The sequence below is a fragment of the Columba livia genome, chromosome Z (assembly GCF_036013475.1).
Source record: "Columba livia isolate bColLiv1 breed racing homer chromosome Z, bColLiv1.pat.W.v2, whole genome shotgun sequence".
NCBI lineage: Eukaryota > Metazoa > Chordata > Aves > Columbiformes > Columbidae > Columba > Columba livia.
Window position 1 is genome coordinate 84,782,935 of NC_088642.1, and position 23,240 is coordinate 84,806,174.

General features: G+C 47.9%; 1 protein-coding gene and 1 long non-coding RNA gene across 12 annotated transcripts in view; one reads left to right on the forward strand and one right to left on the reverse strand.

Annotated features, from left to right (window-relative positions):
• Positions 1 to 17,067, reverse strand: part of MELK (maternal embryonic leucine zipper kinase) — a 28,226-nt gene extending 11,159 nt beyond the window's left edge. For 2 of the 10 annotated variants that reach the window (XM_065046613.1, XM_021300031.2), the window contains exons 1-11: positions 16,930 to 17,067; positions 16,299 to 16,399; positions 15,926 to 16,011; positions 15,333 to 15,449; positions 14,651 to 14,794; positions 13,126 to 13,194; positions 11,915 to 12,007; positions 10,683 to 10,781; positions 8,595 to 8,663; positions 8,021 to 8,119; positions 6,989 to 7,075 (exon numbers count right to left, since the gene is read on the reverse strand). In XM_065046613.1, coding sequence (XP_064902685.1) covers positions 6,989 to 7,075; positions 8,021 to 8,119; positions 8,595 to 8,663; positions 10,683 to 10,781; positions 11,915 to 12,007; positions 13,126 to 13,194; positions 14,651 to 14,794; positions 15,333 to 15,449; positions 15,926 to 16,011; positions 16,299 to 16,362 — 927 coding nt within the window. In that variant the 5' untranslated portion in view covers positions 16,363 to 16,399; positions 16,930 to 17,067. Of the gene's footprint in view, positions 1 to 6,988; positions 7,076 to 8,020; positions 8,120 to 8,594; positions 8,664 to 10,682; positions 10,782 to 11,914; positions 12,008 to 13,125; positions 13,195 to 14,650; positions 14,795 to 15,332; positions 15,450 to 15,925; positions 16,012 to 16,298; positions 16,400 to 16,558; positions 16,805 to 16,895 lie in introns of those variants that run through there. The other 8 variants (XM_065046615.1, XM_065046612.1, XM_021300033.2 and 5 more) reach the window with 7 other exon arrangements.
• On the forward strand, positions 1,378 to 22,997 carry LOC135577339 (uncharacterized). Of its 2 annotated transcripts, XR_010469095.1 has the most exons (3): positions 1,378 to 1,730; positions 12,247 to 12,346; positions 13,350 to 22,997. It is a non-coding gene; the product is annotated as an uncharacterized LOC135577339 (long non-coding RNA). The 2 variants fall into 2 exon arrangements; XR_010469094.1 differs by having other exon boundaries at positions 12,247 to 22,997.
• The last annotated feature ends 243 nt before the right edge of the window (positions 22,998 to 23,240 follow it).

Genomic DNA, 23,240 nt, shown 5'->3' on the forward strand with positions numbered 1-23,240 from the left:
AGCGAAAACTAAAGCTGCAGCCAGAATCTATATACTGAAGTAAATGGCAAAGCTATTCACTCAGTTTAGCCAATATTTCAAAGTCTCAATTTTTTTTTTAACTCTCCCCTCATTCTTCCCCCATGTGTGGCACAAACTTTTTGCAGCTCTGCTTGTGTGAGGAACGTTGGCACAATGCTTGACAGGTTTGCAGCATATTGCCATTAGTTTAAATTAGCTATAAAGGGTTAGAAGTCCTACACAGAATCATAAAAGACACCCTTGAGATCATCAAGTCCAACTGTTAAACCAACACTAGCAATAAACCATGTGAACCTCGTCTTTATGTCTTTTAAGCCCCTCCAGGGATGGTGACTCCACCACTGCCCTGGGCAGCCTGTTCCAATGCCCCACAGCCCTTTGGGGAAGAAATTGTTCCCCACATCCAACCTCAAGCTCCCCTGGCACAACTTGAGGCCATTTCCTCCGCTCCTGGCGCTTGTTCCTGGGAAGCAGAGCCCGACCCCCCCTTGGCTCCAAGCTCCTTTCAGGCAGTTCAGAGATCAGAAGGTCTCCCGTCAGCTCCTGTTCTCCAGCTGAATCCCCCAGGTCCCTCAGCTACTCCCATTGCACTTGTGCTCCAGCCCCTCACCAGCTCTGTTCCCTTCCCTGAACTCACTCCAGCACCTCAAGGGCTTTCTTGTCATAAGGGGCCCAAAAGGGACCCCAGGATTCAAGGGCACACGCTGGGTCATGTTCAGCCACTGTTGCCAACACCCCCAGGTCCTTTTCCACCGGGCACTTTCCAGCTGCTCCTCCCTGAGCCTGCAGCGTTCATGGGGTTGTTGTGACCCAAGTGCAAGACCCAGCACTTGGTCTTGTTGAACCTCAGACAACTGGCCTCAGCCCAACAATCCAGCTCGTCCATATCCCTCTGTAGAGCCTTCCTACCCTCCAGCAGATCAACACTCCCACCGAACTTGGTGTCATTTGCAAACTTACTGTGGGTGCACTCGATCCCCTCATCCAGATACTTCATAAAGATATTAAATGGAACTGGCCCTGAAACTGAGCCCTGGGAACACCACTTATGACTTTAGTAAAGTCCAGGTAGACAAACATCCACAGCCTTTCCCTCATCCACCAAGTGAGTGAACTTGTAGAAGGACATCAGGTTGGTCAAGTAGGACCTGCCTCTCATAAACCCATGTTGACTGGGCCTGATGGCTTGGTTGTCCTGTATGTGCCATGTGATGACACTCAGGATGATCTGCTCCATGACCTTCCCCAGCACCAGGGTCAGACCGACAGGTCTGTAATTTCCTGAATTCTCCTTCCAGCCCTTCCTGTAAATGGGTGTCACACTTGCAAAATTCCAGTCAACTGGGATGTCCCCAGTTAGCCAAGGACTGCTCATAAATAGTTGAACGTGGCTTGGTGATCACCTCCAACAGCTCCATCAGCACCAGTGCTGATTGGAGCCAGCCCAGCGAGAGCCAGAGCCGGTGAGGTTCAGCCGACCACGAGGTTCAGCCGAGATTAGGAAGCTCAGAGGGAAACGTACAGGGACAGCGTGATTCCCGGCGAGTCCCGATCCCAGCAGCCCCGGCAGCCATTGCGAGAGAGTGGCTGACGTGGCGGGGGGCATTCCCACGGTGACGGCGACCACACCCCCTCCCCTTGCCTTGAAAAAGCCTTTGGGAGGACAGCGACCACCAGGTGTAAGGAGGAGCAATCAGCTTGTGTAGCAGGTGAGTCCCACCCACACTGTGCTGCAGCAGCAGGTGTGGTAGCTTTTGTAGCAGGGTGCAAAGAGCACTTGTCGCTTGTCAGCCCCTCTAACTTATTGCCAGCATCCCAGACTGCTGACGACCATGATCGCCTCCAGGAGGAGAGCTTGTCTCAAACAGACTGTGGCTACGCAGACTGAGGAGATTCTGTCCCCAACAGTGGCTGTTCAGGTCTCCGGCTGCAGGGAGTGCCAGAGCCTGCTGCTGCCGGGGGAGGGAGGCCAGCAGTCCACCTGTGTGAGGTGTGAGCAGGTGCAAGATCTGCTCGACATGGTTGTGAAACTTAAGGAGGAGGTTGAGACGCTGAGGACCATCAGGGAGTGTGAAAGGGAGATCGACTGGTGGAGTAACACCCTGACGTGCCAGTCGGAAAGGTCCCAGGGAGGTACCCCCCAAAAGGAGATGGACCTCCTGCCCTCTCAGACAGAGGCGGAAGTCCTGAGACGGCCCCACCCTTGTTGCTGTCAGGCAGAGGTAGGGGACCTAAAAGACGACGAGGGTTGGAAGCGTATTCCGGTTCGGCGTCAGGGGCAGCCCCCCCTCCCTGCCTGCTTTGTCTCCCCAGGTGCCACTCCGTAATAGGTTTGAGGCCCTGGATCTTGAAGAAGAGGTAGGTGATGAGGTGGTGCCAAGCCTGCCTACAAGATCACATAGGAAGAGGCGGTTGACTTCACAACTTAAGACTGCCTCTGATAAGAAAGAAAGAAGGGTGATTGTAATAGGAAATTCCCTTCTGAAAGGAACAGAGGGCCCAATATGCAGAGTTGACCCTCATCTTAGGGAAGTTTGTAGTCTACCTGGAGCCCGGATCAAGGATATTGCTAGAGAGCTCCCCAAACTGGTGCACCCGACAGACTACTACCCGCTGCTGGTCTTCCAGACAGATGGGGAGGAAGCTGCTTCCCATAGTCTGAGGGGAATGAAGAATGATTTCAAGGTCTTGGGAAGGATGGTGAAAGACTCAGGGGCTCAAGTGATCTTCTCTTCACTCCTTCCATCTTCAAGTGACGATGCGGGATGGAATAGGAAAATTCAGTCTCTTAATGGTTGGCTCCAAGACTGGTGCTTGGATTTTTTGATAATGGTTGGTTTTATAAGACATCAGTCCGGACAGTGTCACGCGGGAAAGGTTTATCTCGCAGGGGCAAAAGGATGCTGGGGCGGGAATTAGCTGGGCTCATTTGGAGAGCTTTAAACGAGGCTCAAAGGGGGATGGGGTTGTAGCTGGGCTTGTCCCAGTGGGGCAGCATTCTAAAACTGATGAGGACCGGGTGGCCTCCTGTGCCCCTAGGGAGAAATTGGTGTGCTCTGCTCGCTCCCTGAAATGCCTGTACACCAATGCGAGCAGCATGGGGAATAAGCAGGAGGAGTTAGAATCCTGTGTTCGGTCGGGAGATTATGACCTGGTGGCAATTACGGAAACATGGTGGGGCAGTTCACATGACTGGAATGTGGTCATGGATGGCTATGCCCTTTTCAGGAAAGACAGGCCAGCCAGGTGTGGTGGTGGCTCTCTATGTGAGAGAGCAACTACAGTGTACTAAATTCTGCCCAGGAGTGGATGACGAGCGAGTTGAGAGTGTATGGGTCAGGATCAAGGGACAGGTGACACTGTTGTGGGCTTCTGTTACAGGCCACCAGATCAGGCTGGGGAAGTTGATGAGGCCTTCTATGGGCAGTTGAGTGTGGCCTCACAGTCACAGGCCCTGGTTATTGTGGGGGATTTTAACTTCCCTGATGTTTGCTGGAAGGACCATTCAGCCAGCCAGCCACAGTCCAGGAGGTTCCTGCAGTGCATCGGTGAGAACTGCCTCATGCAGATGGTGGAGGAGCTGACTAGGAGAGGTGCACTGCTGGATCTCATCCTCACTAACAAGGAGGGTCTGGTTGAAGCAGTAAAGGTTGAGGGCTGCCTGGGCTGCAGTGACCACGAGAAGGTGGAGTTCAGCATCTTGGGTGGCAGGAACAGAATAGCAAGTAGAATTGCAACCCTGGACTTTAGCAGGGCTAACTTTGGCCTTTTCAAGCAATTGCTGGGGGAAATCCCATGGGCAAGACTGCTTGAAGGAAAAGGGGCCCAAGATAGCTGGATTGCATTCAGAGATTGCTTCTTCCACGCTCAGGATCAGAGCATTCCCACACGCAGGAAGTCAAGGAAGGGAGCCAGGAGGCCTGCGTGGTTGAATAGGGATCTGTTGAGTATGCTCAAGCAGAAGAGGAGAGTTTACAGGTCATGGAAGCAGGGGCTGGCCACTTGGGAAGAATATAAGGCTGCTGTTAGAGAATGTAGGAAGGCAGCTAGGATAGCCAAGGCCTCCTTAGAATTACAGCTGGCGAGAGGGGTCAAGGACAGCAAAAAGAACTTTTTCAAATACATAGCAGATAAAACTAACACCAGAGGCAATGTAGGCCCACTGATGAATGGGGTGGGTGCCCTGGTGGCAGAAGACACAGGGAAGGCAGAACTACTGAATGCCTTCTTTGTCTCTGTCTACTCTGCTGGAGGCTGTCCTGGGGAGCCCTGCACCCCTGAGACCCCGGATGAAGCCAGGTCAATGGAGGAGTTTGCTTTAGTCGATGAGGACTGGGTTAGGGAGCAATTAAATAGTCTGGACATCCATAAATCCATGGGTCCAGATGGGATGCATCCGCGGGTGCTGAGGGAGCTGGCTGAAGTCATTGCTGGACCGCTCTCCATCATCTTTGCCAAGTCTTGGGAAACGGGGGAGGTGCCCAAGGATTGGAGGAAAGCAAATGTCACTCCAGTCTTCAGAAAGGGCAAGAAGGAAGACCTGGGTAATTATAGATCGGTCAGCCTCACCTCTGTCTCTGGGAAAGTAATGGAACAGCTTATTCTTGGTGCCATCTCAAGGCATATCAAGGATAAGAGGGTTATTAGGGGCAGTCAGCATGGCTTTACCAAGGGTAAGTCATGCTTGACCAACCTCATAGCCTTTTATGAGAATGTAACAAGGTGGATGGATGATGGCAGAGCGGTGGATGTGGTCTACCTTGACTTCAGTAAAGCCTTTGACACAGTCTCCCACAGCATCCTCACAGCTAAGTCGAGGAGGTGTGGTCTAGACATTAGAGTAGTGAGGTGGGTTGCAAACTGGCTTAAGGAGAGAAGCCAGAGTGTGGTAGTCAATGGTGCGGAGTCTAGTTGGAAGCCAGTATCTAGTGGAGTGCCTCAGGGGTCAGTGCTGGGGCCAATATTATTCAATATATTCATTAACGATTTAGACGAGGGAATAGAGTGTACTGTCAGCAAGTTTGCTGATGACACTAAGCTGGGAGGAGTGGCTGACACGTCAGAAGGCTGTGCTGCCATCCAGCGGGACCTGGACAGGCTGGAGAGTTGGGCGGGGAATAACCTGACGAAATTTAACAAGGGAAAGTGTAGAGTCCTGCATCTGGGCAGGAACAACCCCAGGTTCCAGTATAGGTTGGGAAATTACATATTAGAGAGCAGTGTAGGGGAAAGGGACCTGGGGGGCCTGGTGGACAACAGGATGACCATGAGCCAGCACTGTGCCCTTGTGGCCAGGAAGGCAAATGGCATCCTGGGGTGTATTAGAAGGGCGGTGGTCAATAGGTCCAGAGAGGTTCTCCTTCCCCTCTACTCTGCCCTGGTGAGACCACATCTGGAATATTGTGTCCAGTTCTGGGCCCCTCAGTTCCAGAAGGACAGGGAACTGCTGGAGAGGGTCCAGCGTAGGGCAACGAAGATGATTAAGGGAGTGGAGCACCTCCCTTATGAAGAAAGGCTGAGGGAGCTGGGTCTCTTTAGTTTGGAGAAGAGGAGACTAAGGGGGGACCTTATTAATGTTTATATATTTATAAAGGGTGAGTGCCATGAGGATGGAGCCAGGCTCTTCTCGGTGGCAAACAATGATAGGACAAGGGGTAATGGGATCAAGCTGGAACACAAGAGGTTCCACTTAAATTTGAGAAAAAACTTCTTCTCAGTAAGGGTGACAGAGCACTGGAACAGGCTGCCCAGGGAGGTTGTGGAGTCTCCTTCTCTGGAGACATTCAAAACCCGCCTGGACATGTTCCTGTGCGACCTCACCTAGGTGTTACTGCTCCAGCAGGGGGATTGGACTAGATGATCTTCTGAGGTCCCTTCCAATCCCAAACATACTGTGATACTGTGATCCCACCCAGCCCCATAGACTTGTGTCTGTCTAAATGGTGTAGCAGGTCACCAACCATTTCCCCTTGGATTACGGGGCTTCATTCTGCTCCCTGTCCCTGCCTTCTGGCTCAGGGGGCTGTGTGCCTGGAGCTCTACTGGTCTTACTATTAAAGACTGAGGCAGTGAAGTACTATGAAAATGCCACAAACCTATGTGGACTTTTTCCCTTGTAGACAGATTATTCACACAATTACCTATAACTGAAGAACATGTAGCATTAACTCCACAAATCCATCCTAAGTATCATACACATTTTAGAAGTCTGTGTCTACAAGTTATGTGGAAACCTTAACACTTCTTCTAAAGCAAAGAACTCTGTCACTGCTGCCATGTACAAAGAAGCAAAAAATTCAGCTTCAAGGGAGAATTTTCAGATTCAGGTTAAACCTGGAGCACACATCATGTTTTAAGTCCCTTCTACAGCTTGCAATATCATTGCTAACATTCGTACAATTCTTCTAGAGGTAGTCAGTTCAACTTCTGTCATTTGTCTTCAAAAGTGACTAAACATTAACTTTTTTCAAAAAACAAGAATAGTAACCCCAAAAAAATGTATTTTATAATCCAACTGGTTGTTGCTATTGAACCTTTTCAAAGCAAAGAGTTAACGCAGCAAATGGCATCTGTTGCTCAACTACAAATTTCTAAAAGTCTATTTCAACTTTAGGAGATTCAGGATTTTTCCATGATGGCAAGTGACCACAAGGTTTATGAAACACCACAAGCACAATTAAGGAAGAAAAAGGAAAAAAAAAAACAAAACAAAACAAAACAAAAAAAAAAAAAAAAAAAAAAAAAAAACAAACAAAACAAAAAGAACTTCAGAACTGTAGCTACGGATAAATTCTGGAGTTCTGAAAGGGCTCCTTAATTCTGAAAAGTATTAGAAATTTCATATTTGAGAATAAATGAGTATTAGCCTGTTTATTAACAGTTTATTACATTTAAATTAATTTAAATTAAGTTTATTTACAGCATTACTATGTTTAATTACCGTAAATTAGTGATATACACTACTTACCTCTGATATTAATTCCAATATACTCTCCCTGCTCTGTTTATGAAACACAGAAAGCTCCGTTACACAGTCTTCATCAAGATGTCCCAGCTGCAAGAACACAATAGATATTTGAAGCATAAGGCTTTCAATTAGTCTCATAAACCATATCTTACTGTGCCACTGTTGTGAAGCCCAGTGGCCTGATTTTAGACCTCGTATTTTCAATAGTTAGCATTGTACCTAAATACGGAACAGACTGAAAAACTCATGCAAGTTCAGCAACTTCACAGTCTGGCCCTCTCCTAGGCAAGAAGCTGTGAATTCAAATAAGAAAGCCTGGCAGGTTTTTAGTAGAACGGATGCTACACTTTCATCTCTGCTTAAATATTCAAAGCTGCTAGACATGCACATTTTTCTAGAGCCAGTCAGCACTAGACAATGCCAGTGCAGTAAAGATCTTCTTTATCTAGAGAAACAGTGGCATCCAGTGGGCAAAGGCAGGCATGGCCTGCAAATATTCAGGAACTTCTCACAACTTGCGGATGACAGCTAGATTTTTTTTCCTCTCCATATTACCTTAGTCTCTTACACAAGTAAAAAATGACAGAGACGTGGCTCAAACATACTTTCAATGAGGTAAAATTTTTATTCAAACCATCAGTTTTCAGTGAGGACTAGATACAAGATAAGCCATAATGATGTTTAACATGCTCTCCAGAATATTTGCATTTTGCACCTTTAGTAAAGTATTGACCAAGCAGACTAAAGAAACAACTGCTCATTCATACACAGAAATTTTTCACATTTTGATGAGAAGTCAGTTATTTTGCAAATTATGCACCAGCTGCAGAATACAACAAAAACACATTTGAAATTCCTCAAGAGAAATCAGGAGAAAGTAATAATGTTTGGACAGCAAGAAGAATCAGGAAGGAACCATCTTCAAAGTTCATCTTTGGAGAAATGTCTTCACACCCTCATGCTGTGAGAACAGTAGTAAGCCCAGAAAGATTACATTAGATACTGTAATATTCATCTGACAGGCGTACTTACTGGGTATTTACTTTGCCACTGAACAGCATCAGAATAACCTTGCAGGAGCCAAGGGTGCCTTAATAGATGTTTAACTGTAATTCGCTTCTTTGGGTCCACCTAGTAAGCAATAAAAATCAAGCTGATACTTCAATCATGGAGAATAAATGAAGAAACAGTTTGTCTTCTAATCAGAATTTTAGGGAGGTTAGAAGCTCAAATGGAAATGGATACTGTCTCATAGCTTCACCAAAAGGAAGGTCAAACACACAAGCCTATTATGTAACTCAAACACATGTTCAGTCTGTTTAACTTGGTTGATAAAACAGCTTTTATTCATGTAGCACAATTAAGAACAAGCAAATGCAGGCTGCCTGAAGACTTTGTTTCATCATTAAGCAAAGTTTAAATATTTCCTATACAAAAATCACTCTTCTCAAAGAATTTTCAGCAGAAGGTAATACTAAGTTTTTCTTCAAAAATTTGTTAGAACTAAACTTCTTTCAACACTGAATGTTTAAATCTTTCATTGTATCAACGTTTTGCCCTATGCAATAGTATTCATAGACCTATTGAACAGAAGCAATGCCTTTACCTGCAGCATTTGGTTAAGCAGTAGTGTACTGCTAGGAGAGAGCCACTTTGGAATACTGTATTTTCCTCTCTGCAGAAAAGAAGGCAATTTAGAATGAACCTTGAACAGCTAGCTCGAAAAGAATTGCTATATTACTCGGATGATGTCTGTGGACAAAAAGTAAGAACAGCAGGCACATGCAAACTAAGTTTTAAGAAACACTTGGATAAATTTAATGGTAGTACTAAACCTCAGCTGTATTAGTAGGGAAAACGCCATGTTTGAATTATTAGCTGAGGTTTCCACCCACTCAGCTTGTGTGACATTTCCAGCTCAGTCCACTTTTGCAGCTAAACTGCTCCTTACCCATTGCTTTGTTTTATCCTATCAACTTGATATTGATGTTTTAGAAATGCAAATATGTTGGGAGCATCAACAAATTATATTAACACTTTGAAATAGGAACAATCATTGAAATCACTACTTTTCATACACTAACAATAAATCATCCTCAATATTTAGGTTACATCTAATGATAGAGTTTAGATCTCTACTCACTGTAGACAGGAAAAACGTTGCAGATCTAACAGGTAAGTTTCCATCATATTATTTACTGACACTTTTATAATTCTTGATAAGAAGAAAATTGAAAATGGCTTTCAGACTTGAGGTACAACAGTAGGCAAAAAACAAACCAAATTCACCATAGAGGATCATTTCCTTCTCAATGAAAATGGAGAAAAATAAATAAAAAACAGTAACCAGTCATTGTGAAATAGCATTACTATCAATTTATCATGGTAGTTTTCTTTCTACAAAGAAGTGCGTCAATAACAAAACGCCTGGCTTGTATGCAACATTTCTAAGCAGACTATGTATTGTTTTGACGTCACAGGTTAAAGAATTTAAGTTACATCTTTACAGACACTACTAATGAGCTATTTATAAATAGCTTGTAGGCTCTTTTGTAACATAGCTTTACTCTGAAACAAACCCAAGTCAAGTACCACACGTAATTTGCATTTTGTTTGTCCTTTCCAACTCAAGATACTCTATGATTATGCAAGTAGGACAGTCATAACATTTTAACAGTGACTCATCTGAGTATCAGCATTTTTACCTGATCTCCTTGGATCAGTTAGCCACTGCTTCCTTTTTTTCAAGTTCTTTTCAACAACTCAGACTGAGGTTCCTACAGATCTTCTGTCAAGGTGCTCAAGCCCACCCCAATTCCAGACTAAAATTCCATGCTGTTTGATGAACCAGTCCTGCACTTTATAGAGCTCTGACTTAAACACTCCAAGTCACTCCCTGTGCAGATCGGCTGTCTGTTGCCTCCTACCAGAGCGGTCCTTGAGCACCCTGGTTTAGGTTTTTTTTTGTTTGTTTGTTTTGGTTTGGTTTTTTTTAATACATCAGACTCTGGGTGAGGGAGCGAAGAAGAGCTAAAGGAAGCCAAAGACCTTACCCAACACAGCTACTCCTCACCCCACTCACTTAGTGGAAGCTTTACCAACAAAATTTTACGGCAGCTTAGAAGTGGTTGGTAGGGTTATGTGTGGGATGTGAACCTGCAGCTGTTCAGACGCCCCAGGAGGATTTTACAGGGAAACAGAACCATCTACTGAATTCTATTGCTTACTGTTTATTCAACCTTTTCTTTTGATTAGGTTGCCTTACATTTTCTCCTCATTTTGGAGGACAAAATCATGATAGCAAATGCAAAATGCTGCTTTTCCTAGACATGAGAATAGCTGACATTTAAGAACATTATTTTTGGTAAATCAAATAAAATGTTTTCAATTCTATTCCATACTATATAGTGAGAAGCCAGATAAAGACTCAGAAACAAAAATCCATGCTTCTCCTGAAAATCAATTTCCTACCATGTTATAGAACTGAGCTAGAGTACAGCAAAGACAGACTGAGGATGGAAATAAACCCACAAAAAATATTGATAGGAAAAGTAGCAAGGTGTAACAAAATTCAGCAGATATGCCCTTTTGCCCAAGGCATGGCTGAACAGGTTCTGCCATCAGAAAAGCAAAGGCCTCTCATAATGATTACCAATGTCTGTTCCTAGTGTATTCTAGCACCATCAATACCTACCATTATCTTCCTGTAGACAGCCATGACATTGTCATCATCAAAAGGGAGAAAGCCACACAGCAGAGCATACAGCAGTACTCCCATGCTCCAAATATCTGCCTAAAAAATAAAAGCAAGTCGAAGTTCATGACCGTGATCTATCTAAAATGGCTTACAGACAGGTAATACTGTCCTCTTTGGCAAAGCTCACATACGTACACCTAATGAAAAGTAGGCTACTTCATTCTGGACAGAACTCTTATATTCCAAGTGAAAGCACAGAACCCAAATTCAATGTTCAATTTAGTCAAGCTAGAGCAAGCTAGAGCACCAATATCCTCTCCTTAGACCACCAAACTGCTGCATTACTATCAATCTACAAGGATTTCACTGGTAAAAATGAAATCAAACTCAACACAATGGATTTCGTATGGTAACATATTACAGACTACAGTAGCTGTCAGCACAGTTACAGTCAACTTCAGAGCCCTACTGCTTCTTCTTTGTATAGGCATGACAAGGTACACCTGCTCATACAACCTCATACTGTAATTCCCACTTGGACCGTAAAGAAAAAGGGGCTTGAAAAGCACTGAACTTCATGGAAAACAAAACAAAAAAAAAAAGCAAGCAGGAGTTAGAGGCCAAGGGTTGGGGACAGCAATGCAAAGCCATGTAAAAAGAAAAAAGACTGACTGCAACAGCACAGCAACTTAGAAAGTTTGAGGGGATCGTGACTGCAGCATTTTGGATGACAAAGGCAACCAGCAGCTCCTAGTGTTTCCAACGTGGAATCAAAGATGGATAAATGCCACCTTTTTTATTCTCTCAAATTTCACTACACTGTGCAGTACAAAGACACCAAGTTTTGATACACAAATTTCAAGACAAAGACAATCCTGGTAAAGCATACAAGATACCGAGGGCACACAAAAATTTACAGGAGTTGGGGAATAACAAACTGCTGCTTCAAAGAATGTGCAGTAGAAAGAAGTTCAAGTTACTGTTTTGTAGGCCACTAAAATATGGAGCAACTAACGGAGACAGCAAAGGACTCGTCAGAGACAAACTAGCCAGCTGCATGATCTGTGGCCAAGAGCACCATGTGTGACTCCACACTGTGACTTCTGAGAACTATCAAAGCAATGTTATCCAGTGGCATTCAGAAAAGAAACCAAGTGAGCATATCTGAACCTCATCACCTTTAAATACACAGGTGAAAAAAAAAAATAATACAAAACTGTGTTACATACCTCCGAGCCAATATATGCTTTGCCCTGAATCAGCTCTGGTGCTGCATATGCTGGGCTTCCGCAGCATGTGTTAAGATGGTAATCAAGGCCACCCTAGAGTAATAAAAAAACCCCAATCATACAGAAGCATTGGCTTTCATACAGCTTAAGTCTTCCAGCAACAACATGTTAGCAGCCTCAGAGGCTTCATTTTCCTCTGCTGTGCATCTACATTCCCCTTATATTTTGCTTTGATATAATATAGGCCTTCACTAGGCAAAAATTGTCTAAGACCATGAGCATCCTATAAACATGCAGATCTCAAGCTGCTCATTCATCTGTTATCCTAACAGGCTTTTCTGCAGCTGCTCCTCTGATAAGAACACTTTCCTTTGTGACTGCGAAGAGAGAGGGAACTTGGGAGGAAGTGAACCAAGAGCTACTGGGAATGAGGTTAGCTGGTTATTTGTACCAATATTAATGGAATAATTGATGAAGAAACACTAGAAATTCCTCCTTGTTAACACCATGTTATAACTTTGCCTGGGCTTTGTTCTAAGCAGACCAGCATAAGACAACATTATACCACCAAGATGATAGTCTAATAGTCTTGATTGCCTGCAAGATGCTAACTTAAGTAAAATGATCCGAGGACAAGTAACTGTCTTTGGATCAGTAAGATCATCTTCCTATTAAATTGTTTCTCAACAGCACACACCTCACATGTTAAGCTGACAAACTGAAAGGGCTCCTAGAAACCAATTTTAGGCTCAGGAAACAACTCAGTACAACCATTTGTAAATATAACCGGAATAAACTATTTAATCAATCCACAATCTCTATATACATGCAAAAATTACATCTGAAAAAAAACATACATAATTGAAGCTTATTAAGGAAAAACACACACCAACATAAGTTTTATCTTATGGGTTTTTATATGCAAGAGCAGGTGCTATAAATACAAGGTGATCTCTGCCTTAGATTATGATAAAAGATTAAGTGTAAAAGCAGAAAATGATCTAACAGTCTGGGCATAACACACAGTTAACTACCATCTCAGACAGTTAAGGCCCTACCAAGTAATTAGAGATCAGATGACAACTATGCAAACAGCTCAAATTGAGGTTCTTTGGGTCTCAGCGTTGCACTCCGAAGTCACACATGCGTTCTTTTATGTGTGTTCAGTAGCTGATTCAGCTCAACTCTTTGAAAGCAACTGATACACTTACCTTTGGCTTTGCACAAAGTCCAAAGTCTATTAGCTTCAAATTATGCTCCTCATCAATCAGCAGATTTTCCTGGTGAAAGAGAAAGTAGTAATGAATGCTTCCATAACCCAATAAACCACGTTTTCTTTCACCTTATTTCTTCTTGTCATTAGCAGCTAGTATTTAGCTAAAGCTCTCCTCTAGAGATTGCGATTGGTTGCTGATGAATATATCCCATATTTCAGATGGGGAATACTAGATCTTATCTGCTGAGAAGGGCCTGGCAGTGGGGATTTGCTAGACAGAACGCTGCATGCGAGGCAACAGTGTGCTCTGGCAGAAAAGGTGGCCAGCAACATCATAGACTGTATGGAAAGGAGAACAGCTTGTAGTCTGGGGTAAGTTACTCAAGTTCTCTGTTCAGCACAGCTTGAACAGTGCATCTGGCTTCTGCCCTCCAAGCACAGGAAAGACATTAACTGAGGAAAGCTCAGTGGATGGCCACTGGTCTGCTTGGGGGCTGGAGCACTCTCTTAGTGAGGAGAGGCTGATGGAGAAACAATTGTTCAGCCTGTAGACAAGAAATCCTAAGCAGACACCTCAGGGTAGCCTTTTAGTGCAGACAACACACATTAAGACATGTTCAGACTGGAAATAAGGAAAAGTGTTTCTCCTCATAGGGACAGTGGAGAGTGGAACAGGCTGCCCAGAAATTGCACCTCCTCATCCTTGGGAGAAGTCAAATATGTGACTGGATAAAGCCCTAGGAAGCCAGATCTGACACTGCTTTTGAGCAGGAGGTTCAAGCAAAAGCCTCTAGAACTCACTTCCCATCCAAGCTATGACATGACACTATGAATCTATCAGCTCTCTAGCCACAAGGCAACTCCTTCCAAAAGGTACGTGTAACACTTTGTTTGAGGAAAAGTTTTTTGGAGACAGATTTCATGAGCTAAGAAAATGCCTGTGCACTAAGAATTTGCTTTTCTGAGAAACATCAGCATTTCTGAAAATGCAGATTTCTGACCTCTTCAAGGAGAAATGGACTCAAGTCTTCCATTCTCTAAACCTATGCTTAAACTCTGCAATGACAGAAAAGCCACACAATGAGTCCAGTACCATGTGTCTCCCCCAAAACTCTGTCTAGCCATCACTTGTTTAAAGTATTAGTGTCACATTTTGCTTTGGACGTGAAAACAGAACAGTTTGCACAACAGATTGGCACCATAAAGACTCCCTCCAAGTACAAGCCAGAGTAAGTGGGATAATAAAAATGCCTAAGCAACATTGAAAGTCAGATCCGTGTCTTCTCTCCACTCCCAACCAGAGTGTATTGTTCTGTCTCTCTTTGAGAAGAATCTTTCCTCAGATACAGTCACTGAGAAACATAGTAGCAAGCAGAAATAATACACTTTCAGAAGGTATTGGACAAAGAGGTCTAAGCACAAGAGAATAGAGACGGTATAAGTTACTCTGACCTCCAACGGAGAAATAAAAATCAGTGTTCATCATTATTTAAGCAAATCTGACTACTATTCAGGCTTACTGGTTTGAGATCCCTGTGGGCATATCCCTGACTGTGAACATATGCAATTGCTGAAACAATCTGACGAAAAAATACACGAGCTTCCTCTTCTGAAAGGCGGTCCTTCGAAATTATGTAGTCAAACAGCTCTCCTCCAGGACAGTACTGCATGAAGACAGGAAAAAGAGAATGCATTTATAACACAGTAATGAAATCTAAACAACAAGAGCACTGGACAGAAACTAGAGAACACACTTCCCTTCCTTCTGCTTTACCAGAGGAGTGCCCAAGTGCCCCACAGCATGCTGTAGGCCAGCACTGCAGCAGACCAAACATGCAGAGGAATTTGACCCTTGCCTGACGTGTTGCAACAAATGCATCACACTAACATCACAGGCGACACAAATTGCTAAGGAGGTGACAACCACACAGGAGGTCTGGGGTCCTGAATATCCTGCTGATGCCATTTTAAAATTACTAAAGTGAGACGTAGGAATTAAAGTTATTTCACTTTTTGTAAACAGCAAAGAGCACCTTTTATAAGAGAGAATAGAGAACACATTACCAGCTTCATTTTTAAACTACAGCATCTTGAACACAGTGGTCATTGAGACAATTTTTTAACATGGTTTCATATGAACTCTTATCTGCCACTACAGCTAAAACCTGGAACCTTTTCCATGCGAGAAACACCACTTCTTACCTCTAAGACCATGAATATTTTCTTGGATGTCTCTATTACATGATACAACCGGCAAATATGCTGGTGACTCAAGTTCTTCATGGCATCAATTTCAATTTTAACACGAGGCAAGTCATCCTAAGAGACCACAACAAAAAGCTCAAAAATGCAAATTATTTGGACAGCCTGTACATCACAATAAGCATCAGAGCATTGTGCAACACTAACTTTCACAGAATGTATATGACAGTATACAATTCAACTTCTCAAATTCAATCCAGCAACAGCTCTGCCATTACTCCCCTACAGTTCTGGCACACTGGCCAGCAAAACCCAGAGGGACAGACATAAATAGATAATATTCTCATCAGCATTCTGTTTGCACTACTGTAATAATCTTTAACTTTCTCAATTTTACAGCCAGAGAATGCTGCCCTCTATATAAGAGGCACAAAATTGGTGGCCTTCTGTTAAAAGGCCACCAATTCTACAGCATTCATCAATAGCCAACAGAACAAGCAGGCACCATTTTGACATGTCAAACCACTGTGTTCTTGAGAACTCCACAAGAGCAGCAGAGGATGCTATCAACTTTTAAGTATCTTTTGGCTTACCCCTAGAGCAAGTTTGTCCATGATTTTTACTGCAACTTTTTCACCGGTGAGAAGATGTCGTGCAAGTTTTACCTTTGCAAATCCACCTAGAATTCAAAAAGGAGACATTTAAAGTGCAGTGTGATGACATGCTTTCTTGTCTATGAGCCCAGTTACACTGCAGTATCTAATATGCACAGTGTGCAGTGTCTTCATTAGAGGAAAGATGACTACTGCTACCAGCTTCCAATTACATTTTCAAAGTTATGCCCCCAAAATACACACATGAAACACGACCTATATATGCTACAATAACAACTAATCTTTACTCTGAGAAATACTATAATGTTAGACAGATTGTACATACCCATTCGCATTCACAGATTATACCTACCTGTTCCGATAGTTTCACGTAACTCATAGTACTTGAGAATTTCATCATAGTCCCCTACAGCCATTCTGAGAGGAACAGGGCCCTGCAGTTCTTCTCAGCACCTGCAAGCAGAAAGCATAGCCAGTGTTCATGCTTTTCCACTCTGAGCAGACCTGCAGAATCTGAATTTTGCAGATTCGCTGCAGCGCCAGCGGTGGGGCGACCTGCTTTCCCAGCCAAGTGCTGCACGCCCAGCAGCAAATTAACGAGGGGAGTCAGACCGAACAACAGCGGCTTCCAGGGCCCCCCCGCCTGCGCCTGGCAGCCAGAGCGGGCGGCTGCTTTGCAGCAGTAACAATAACGGCTCCGCCGGTTTCCTCCACAGTGGACACACCGCAGCGACCCTCTCCCTTGGCGAGCAGCACTGGGCGCTGCTCTCACGCCGCCCGCAGCCCGACTCCGCTGCGGACCCGTCCGGACCCCCGGGCTGCGAGGCGAGAGGCGTCGGGTGTCCCCGGCCTCCCCCGGACCCTGCCGCTAGGAGAAAAGCGAGAAGCCCCAAGGTCTCTGACCAGCACCGGGGTCTGCGGGGAGTGAGGGACCACGAACAGCACTCACCGCCTCGACAGCCACCTCCCAGCGCAGCCGTTACCTTTCAAATCTCCTGGCCGCGGCGGCCAAGGGGCCAATCACCGTGCAAGGTGAGCGGAACAGGCGGGAGGCGCCGTGCATGCTGGGAGGCAGGCGGAGAGGGCTCTGGGGAGTGAATGCAGCCATGGGGCGAGGGTTCGTGCAGCTGTCCCGCTGCCGACAGGAACGGGCTTCATCGTGCCCGGTCCCTACACAGGCGGAAAACAGCCTCCGAGCCTACCGGGGAAGCCGCTGCCCCGACAGCCGCCGGAGACGGCCGCGCATGAGCCGTCACCTTGCTCGCGACCCTTGGGAGACTACAGCTCCCAGCATGCCTCGCGGCCCGGCCTGCCGTGACCGGGCGGCCCCTCCCGCCGCGCTCGCGCTGCCCGCGGCACGGGACCGTCCCGCTCCAGCCGCCGGGCGGCCCCACCCCACCCCCGTGGGGCATCCCGAAGCAGCTGAAGAGCAGACACGCAGGGCTGGCTCTGCTAAGGTAGGGAGCTGAGGGCCGCCTTTGTCGTGCTCAGCCATTCCCTGGCCAGGCCTTCTGCCTTTCTGCCATAAGGCAAAAAAAAGAAAAAGGACTAGTGGAGCATCTTATTCCTTTGGAATGCTCACAGAGAGATTAAATCTCTCCCAAAATAAAGTGACCTACATTTAACAGAGTAAGGTTCAACTCTCTGCTGAATAAAATGACGAAGGATGCTTCGGGGACAGAGTATAGGGCTGTTCCTTTTGGGCAGGACAGAGGGTGTTTTACTTTCTGGTAGATGTCTCTAATAGAGGGATTGTCATCTTCTATTCTGCATCAGCCAATTAATGGCTCCTTGTGTTCTGATGAACACAGTCATTATGAAAACCATTGAGTAATTTCACTGCAAATACAGCAGCCCTTCCACATGTGACTCTTGCAAAGACTGAATGACTGAAAGAAAGCAGGCTACCTTTGTCTTGAGGGTTAACCCCCGTATGCTGCAGAAGTTCCACAAAGCCACTCGCTTGGCTTGGGGGAAGGAGATGGGGAGAGTAAAAGCAAGCAACCTGCTGAGTCAAGATGAAAATCACTTCCTGAGCAAAGCCAAAGCAGAAGGAGAGAGAAAGAAGAGAAAGGAAAGCAAGTAATATGAAGGCAAGAGGCAAGTGCCTAGCCCCACCCAGGGGTAGGCCTAAGGCCAAAAAGTTGACAAGGAAAGCTGGCCAACCTCCTGAAGCCCACTCCTCTCCCATTTTGTTGCTGAGCACAGCATGATGTGGCATGGAATATGTTTTTGGGGAGCTGGGGTGGTCTGCCTGGCTGTGTTCCCCCACAACCGCTTATGCACCCCCCCACACCTCTTCACTGGGGCAGCAGAACGAGACACAGAGAAGGCCTTGAAGCTGTGCAAATGCTGCTCAGCAGCAGCCAAACAGTGTGTTATCAGCACTGCTTGGGTCACAGGTCTAACCCACAGTGCCGTACCAGGTGCTGTGAAGTCAATAAACTGTGGCCCAGCCAGGCCGTGTGCACTTGGGCAAACAGGCAATGGGGTTAATGACCTCTGAACCTCTCACTTCTGACCTACACTGCAGCGAAGTGTGTGAACACTGCCTAGTTGTCTGGGCAGTGACACTCCTTGGCTGGAGCAGCAAGCTCACCACCTGCCAGGTGCTCGTCATATTGGAATGTTACTAGTCTTAATAGAAATGCTGGAATGGAGCCAGGCCACGAGGGAAACCACCTTGCCTTAAGCTGCCCCTGCTGAGCATTCCCTAAGTTCTCATAGAACAGAGTGTCACAGGGCTTGGAAAGTAGTTGACAAAGTATCCATTTTAAGGGGATGAGAATGTCTGGCAATAGGGGCGGAGCAGCTGGGCCTGCACCTGCCCTTGAAGCATTGTGGGTGATTGCCAGCTTGTTGACAGCTGCCCGCTCTGCTTGCCGTGCCTTCTTGAGAAGGTGTTTTGGGGATGGTTGGCTTTCTCTCAGCTGCAGCTTGCTGTCTGGGGGGCAGCAAGGCTCTGCAGGGGTGTGTGGGGGCCCAGCAGGCTTCTCTAGGGGTGTTGGGGAGCAGCGTGGTTCCACAGGGTCATGTGCAGGACCTGGCAGTGTAGGCATCCCTCGGGTGTCTGGGACTTGTCAGGGCAGGCCGGGGTGGGGAAGAGGAGCTCAAACGGCACGTGGAGTTCCACAGTCTTTTTATCAATGGCTGGGGGACACAGGCAAGCTGGCTGGGCTAGGGCCTCTGCTTCCATCCTACAGGATGCCCATTTCTTTCCTGGGTCACCAACCACCAAGTGTTCCTCTCGCTGCGCTGCCACAGCCTTTGGCCTCTTCTTCAGGCTTCATGGCACCACCTCTGTACACAGCTCCAGCAGCACTGTCAGCCATTTCCCAGGGCAGGGGTCCTCCCCCTCCTCCATGCCCTCTGGAGCTGGTAGAACAGTGCTTGCAGGCGGAATCCAGAGGGAGGCTGTTTCACTGCAGACTCCAAGATCAGCAGGGTTTGAGAAGCCAGGGAAGAGACTGAGAGGCTGTTGTCGTTTGCCTGGTCTTGAAGGGCTGGGATGAAAAGGAACAGAGCTGAGGTCAGAGCCCAGTTCTGTGGTGACCTCTGGAGCTCCTCCAGCCAGGGTCACCCCTGCCCCCCCAGCTCTCCCCAGGGACAGGAGGAAGGCAGGGCTGTTGGGATCTTCCCAAGGGTGATGGCCGCCAATGTCCAACGTACCTCTCTGCTCTGCCCACACTGACCCTCACCCGCACAGGGAGTAAAGCCCTCCTGGGCTGGGGCAGGAGTTGGGGTATTTCCTCCTTCCTGACAACCCCCACAGGTACCCCACTGTCCTTACTTACCCTTGTAGATGACCTGGAGCTTCTTCTGGCACACATCTGCCTGCTGGCGCCCAATGAGCCCTAGGCACACACAGCCCGTCACACGGCCTTTCTAGAGACCCAGCTTCCTGCCACCAGCCCCATGGGCCTAGCCATGCATCTTCCTCCATTTGGGCAAGGCTGAGCCCAGGGTGGTACCCTGAATGTAAAGCCCAAGAAGGCTGCAAGAGACCCAGCAAAGCTCCCACTAGGAGCCCATGTGCAAGTCCAGGTGCAAAAGGGCAGCAGGGATCCCCGTGGGCCCCACATGGGGCAGTCAGGGCTCTTCAGCTGCCTAGCAGATTTGGCAGCAGCTGTGGCTGGAGCTAAGCTGCCGTGGGGCAGGGAGAGTCCCTTGGCAGGGTTGTGGCTCACCCAGGAACCTGACGGCCACCTCATGCAAAGGCTCTTGTGGGCTCTGCAGGTATGGCAGGCTCTGGTGCAGGTAGTCCTCCACTCTGCTGCTGTCCTCCGTGAGTTGGTGAGAGCACCAGGGGAGAGGGTTGACGCAAAGCCTTCCCCGAAGCCCAGGACTGGCCTTGCCTGCCTTCTGCTGGCCAGACACCCATGATGCCCAGCATGCAGCTGGCTGGCACCGGGGTTTGGAGGAAGCATGGGGCTGAGTGCTCCCTGCGATGGCACCCTGCTGGCAAGGCTCAGCTGGGTTGGGGCTCCGTCAACACGCTTGGACTCCAGAGTGAAAAGGAACCTGTGTGTGGTGCAGGCAGCACTGTGCTGGCACAAAGGGCAGTGGCGCAGCTGCTAGCCCCATGCACTAGGGAATTGCGGGAGAGCGGCTTCTCCAGGCTGCGTGTGAGACTGTATGGCCGTCCTTACCAGGCACTCGCCAGCTCTCCGTGTCTGCTGTGTCTCTAGCAGCTTCCTGAGCTGCCTCCACTTCAGGAGCCTGGCAGCTCCCAGGATGGCATCCCAAGAGGCCTTCAGACCAGCAGAGACTGGGAGATGGCACTGCCACCCAGGGGACAGGATCTGGGGGTCCCTGGGCAGAGCAGATTGGGCAAGGAAGGGTCAGGGCCTCAGACTACCGCAGACACTGCTGTGAAGCCCACAGAGGCCCCAGGGCTTAGGTCTTTGTGGCTGCGCCCTGCTACTGAGCTATACTGGATCAGGCAGGGCAGGCAAGGGAAATGCCCCTGCCCAAATTCTCAGCTGCTGCCAGCTGTGTGGCTGCAGGCAGGGAGGAGCTCTGAGCCCTCCTCAGGGATGCTGGAGGTCAGTCCCCAGTTGAGGCACATTCAAAGGGCTCAGAAATCTCCACCTGAGCCATGCTGTGCTCCTTGTCATGCAGGTGGAAGAACAGGGGCATGAGCCTCTTCTGCATGTCCTTCCTCATCTGTGCTTTGTGGGTGCTGACTGCAACCTTCATCGCATCTCTGAAGAGCAGGATGGAGCGCTCTCACACACGATCTCCTAGGAGGAGATGAGGAAGAAGGGGAGGACCTCAGTTTTGACTCCTCGAAGCCCATGGTGAGGAGACAAATCCTGGTTGCTCTCCCTCTGCAGCAAGCAAAAGAACTCAAGGGCCAGTGAACACATGCAGAGAGGGACACACCAGCCCCAGGCCACGCACACCTGCCTGCCCTGCCCCCACCCCCCCTCCACCCCAGCATGCTAAACAGGCCTCTGCTCTCCTGCCACCTTACGTTTTCAAAGAGTGTCAGGAGCATCTCCATCAGCTGTAGAGCAACGAGAATAGCTGTTTGCCTGTCCGACAGGCAGAGCGTGTTGCCAAGGACAGTCAGGGCTGCCGTCCTGGTGTTGCAGTCTTCATCCTGCCGGTGTTGTGTGACCTCTGACAGCAGGCCTTGCAGAGCTGCTGCCTATGAGAAACCTGTGATCTCATTTTGTGGCACAATCAAGGACCACCTTGGCAAAACCACCCTGCATGTAGAGGCTGCAGCACCAGTGGGGCAGAGATCTCTCTGCCAGCAGTGCAGCCCAGGGCTGGGCCTGAAGTGCTTGGGGCGACTGAGCAGGGCAGCAGGGTCTGTGAGTGTCATTCTTACCGCTCCCAGCTCCTGGCAAAACCAGAAAAAGCCTCTGCACACAGTACCGCCTGCAGCCCAGTGCCAGGTGGGCAGCTTCACTGTGCCCAGCTGCTCCTGCTTACCTTCTCAGGCCTCTGAGACAGTGTGATGAGGCATGTAATTGCCATCCTCCACAGCAGCAAGCTCTCACTCTGCAGGTGGCACTGGAGGATGGACAGGATGTGATCAGTGATGTGACCCAAGTCAGTGCAGTCCAGGAGCTGAAAGGCGGTGGGCAGTAGAGTGAGAGCCTGACGCAGATAGCAGAGCTCCTGGGCAGCTTGAGACAAGGCTCCAGGGCTGGTCACAGCCCTGGTGGCAGGCAGCAGCACCCACAGAGGGCCTTCCCTCTACCGTCTGCCTCATGCACGCAGCCCAGTTTCCCCCTGCCTGCCCTCAGAGGAGCAGCACTTGCCACCAGGCCCACCTTGGTGAAGACAGTCATGGTGCCGGTGTCCTTGTAGGCCTGTCCCTGGAGGAGGCCTATGGCTGCCTGTTAAGACACAGAGGTGCAACAGTCCGGAGCTCCATACCGCAGCACCCTGGCCAGGGGAAGAAGACATTGGAAGCACAGAGCTGGACAAGCAAACTTCTCTCGCCAGCGCCACACTGCTTGCTGTGGTCTGCTGCGAGTCCAAGTCTCTCAGTGCAATTTCCAGCATGCTGGCAAGTGGCAGGCTCTGAGAGACTCTTGGGTGTGTGATGTTCCTCAAGATTGTGACGATGAAGTCACTCTGGGTGAGGAAGCTCCCAAATTTCTGAGGGAGAGAGGGAGGGAAGATGTGTCACAGCAAGTATCCTGGTGACAGGGCAGAGCTGGGCAGCGGGGGTGGCTCTGGAGTGAGAAACCTGGAGCAGAACTGGCCCTCAACCCCAGGAGAAGTGCCAGCAGCAAGAGGCTGGTCTGGGGGTGTAGTGGCAGGGCTCCTTCTGGGGGGGATGGGGACATCACCAGCCTGGCTAGGAGGTGAAGCCGGAGATAAAAGAGACAAAAGGAATCCTGTTAGAAGGTACCAGCCAATGAGCAATTGCCGACGTGTGTGCAGAGCGCGTGGACAGTACATGCAGCCAATCATGTTACTGTATAGCACATGCTGTAACCAATCATATTGTTGCAAGGTGTGTGGACAGGGTAGCATTTGGTATAAAGCTAGCTCGGTCAGACAATAAAGTTGAACTCTGTGAACATCATATTGATGTGTCAGGTTCTGTCTCTTGCATGGAAAGCAACATTCTGGTGACCCTGATGTGACACTTCGTATCGAAGATGATCGCTGGAAGTGAAGATGCGAGAGGGCTACCAGTGCTAGCGAAGGTAAGCTGGGTGCTCGAAAAAAAGTGGAAAGTAGGCCTACGGTGAATCATGCGGCATGGGAAATACGACATCTGTCGTGGTTGAGACGGACAAGCGACATGGACCAAGTTCTTTCAAGA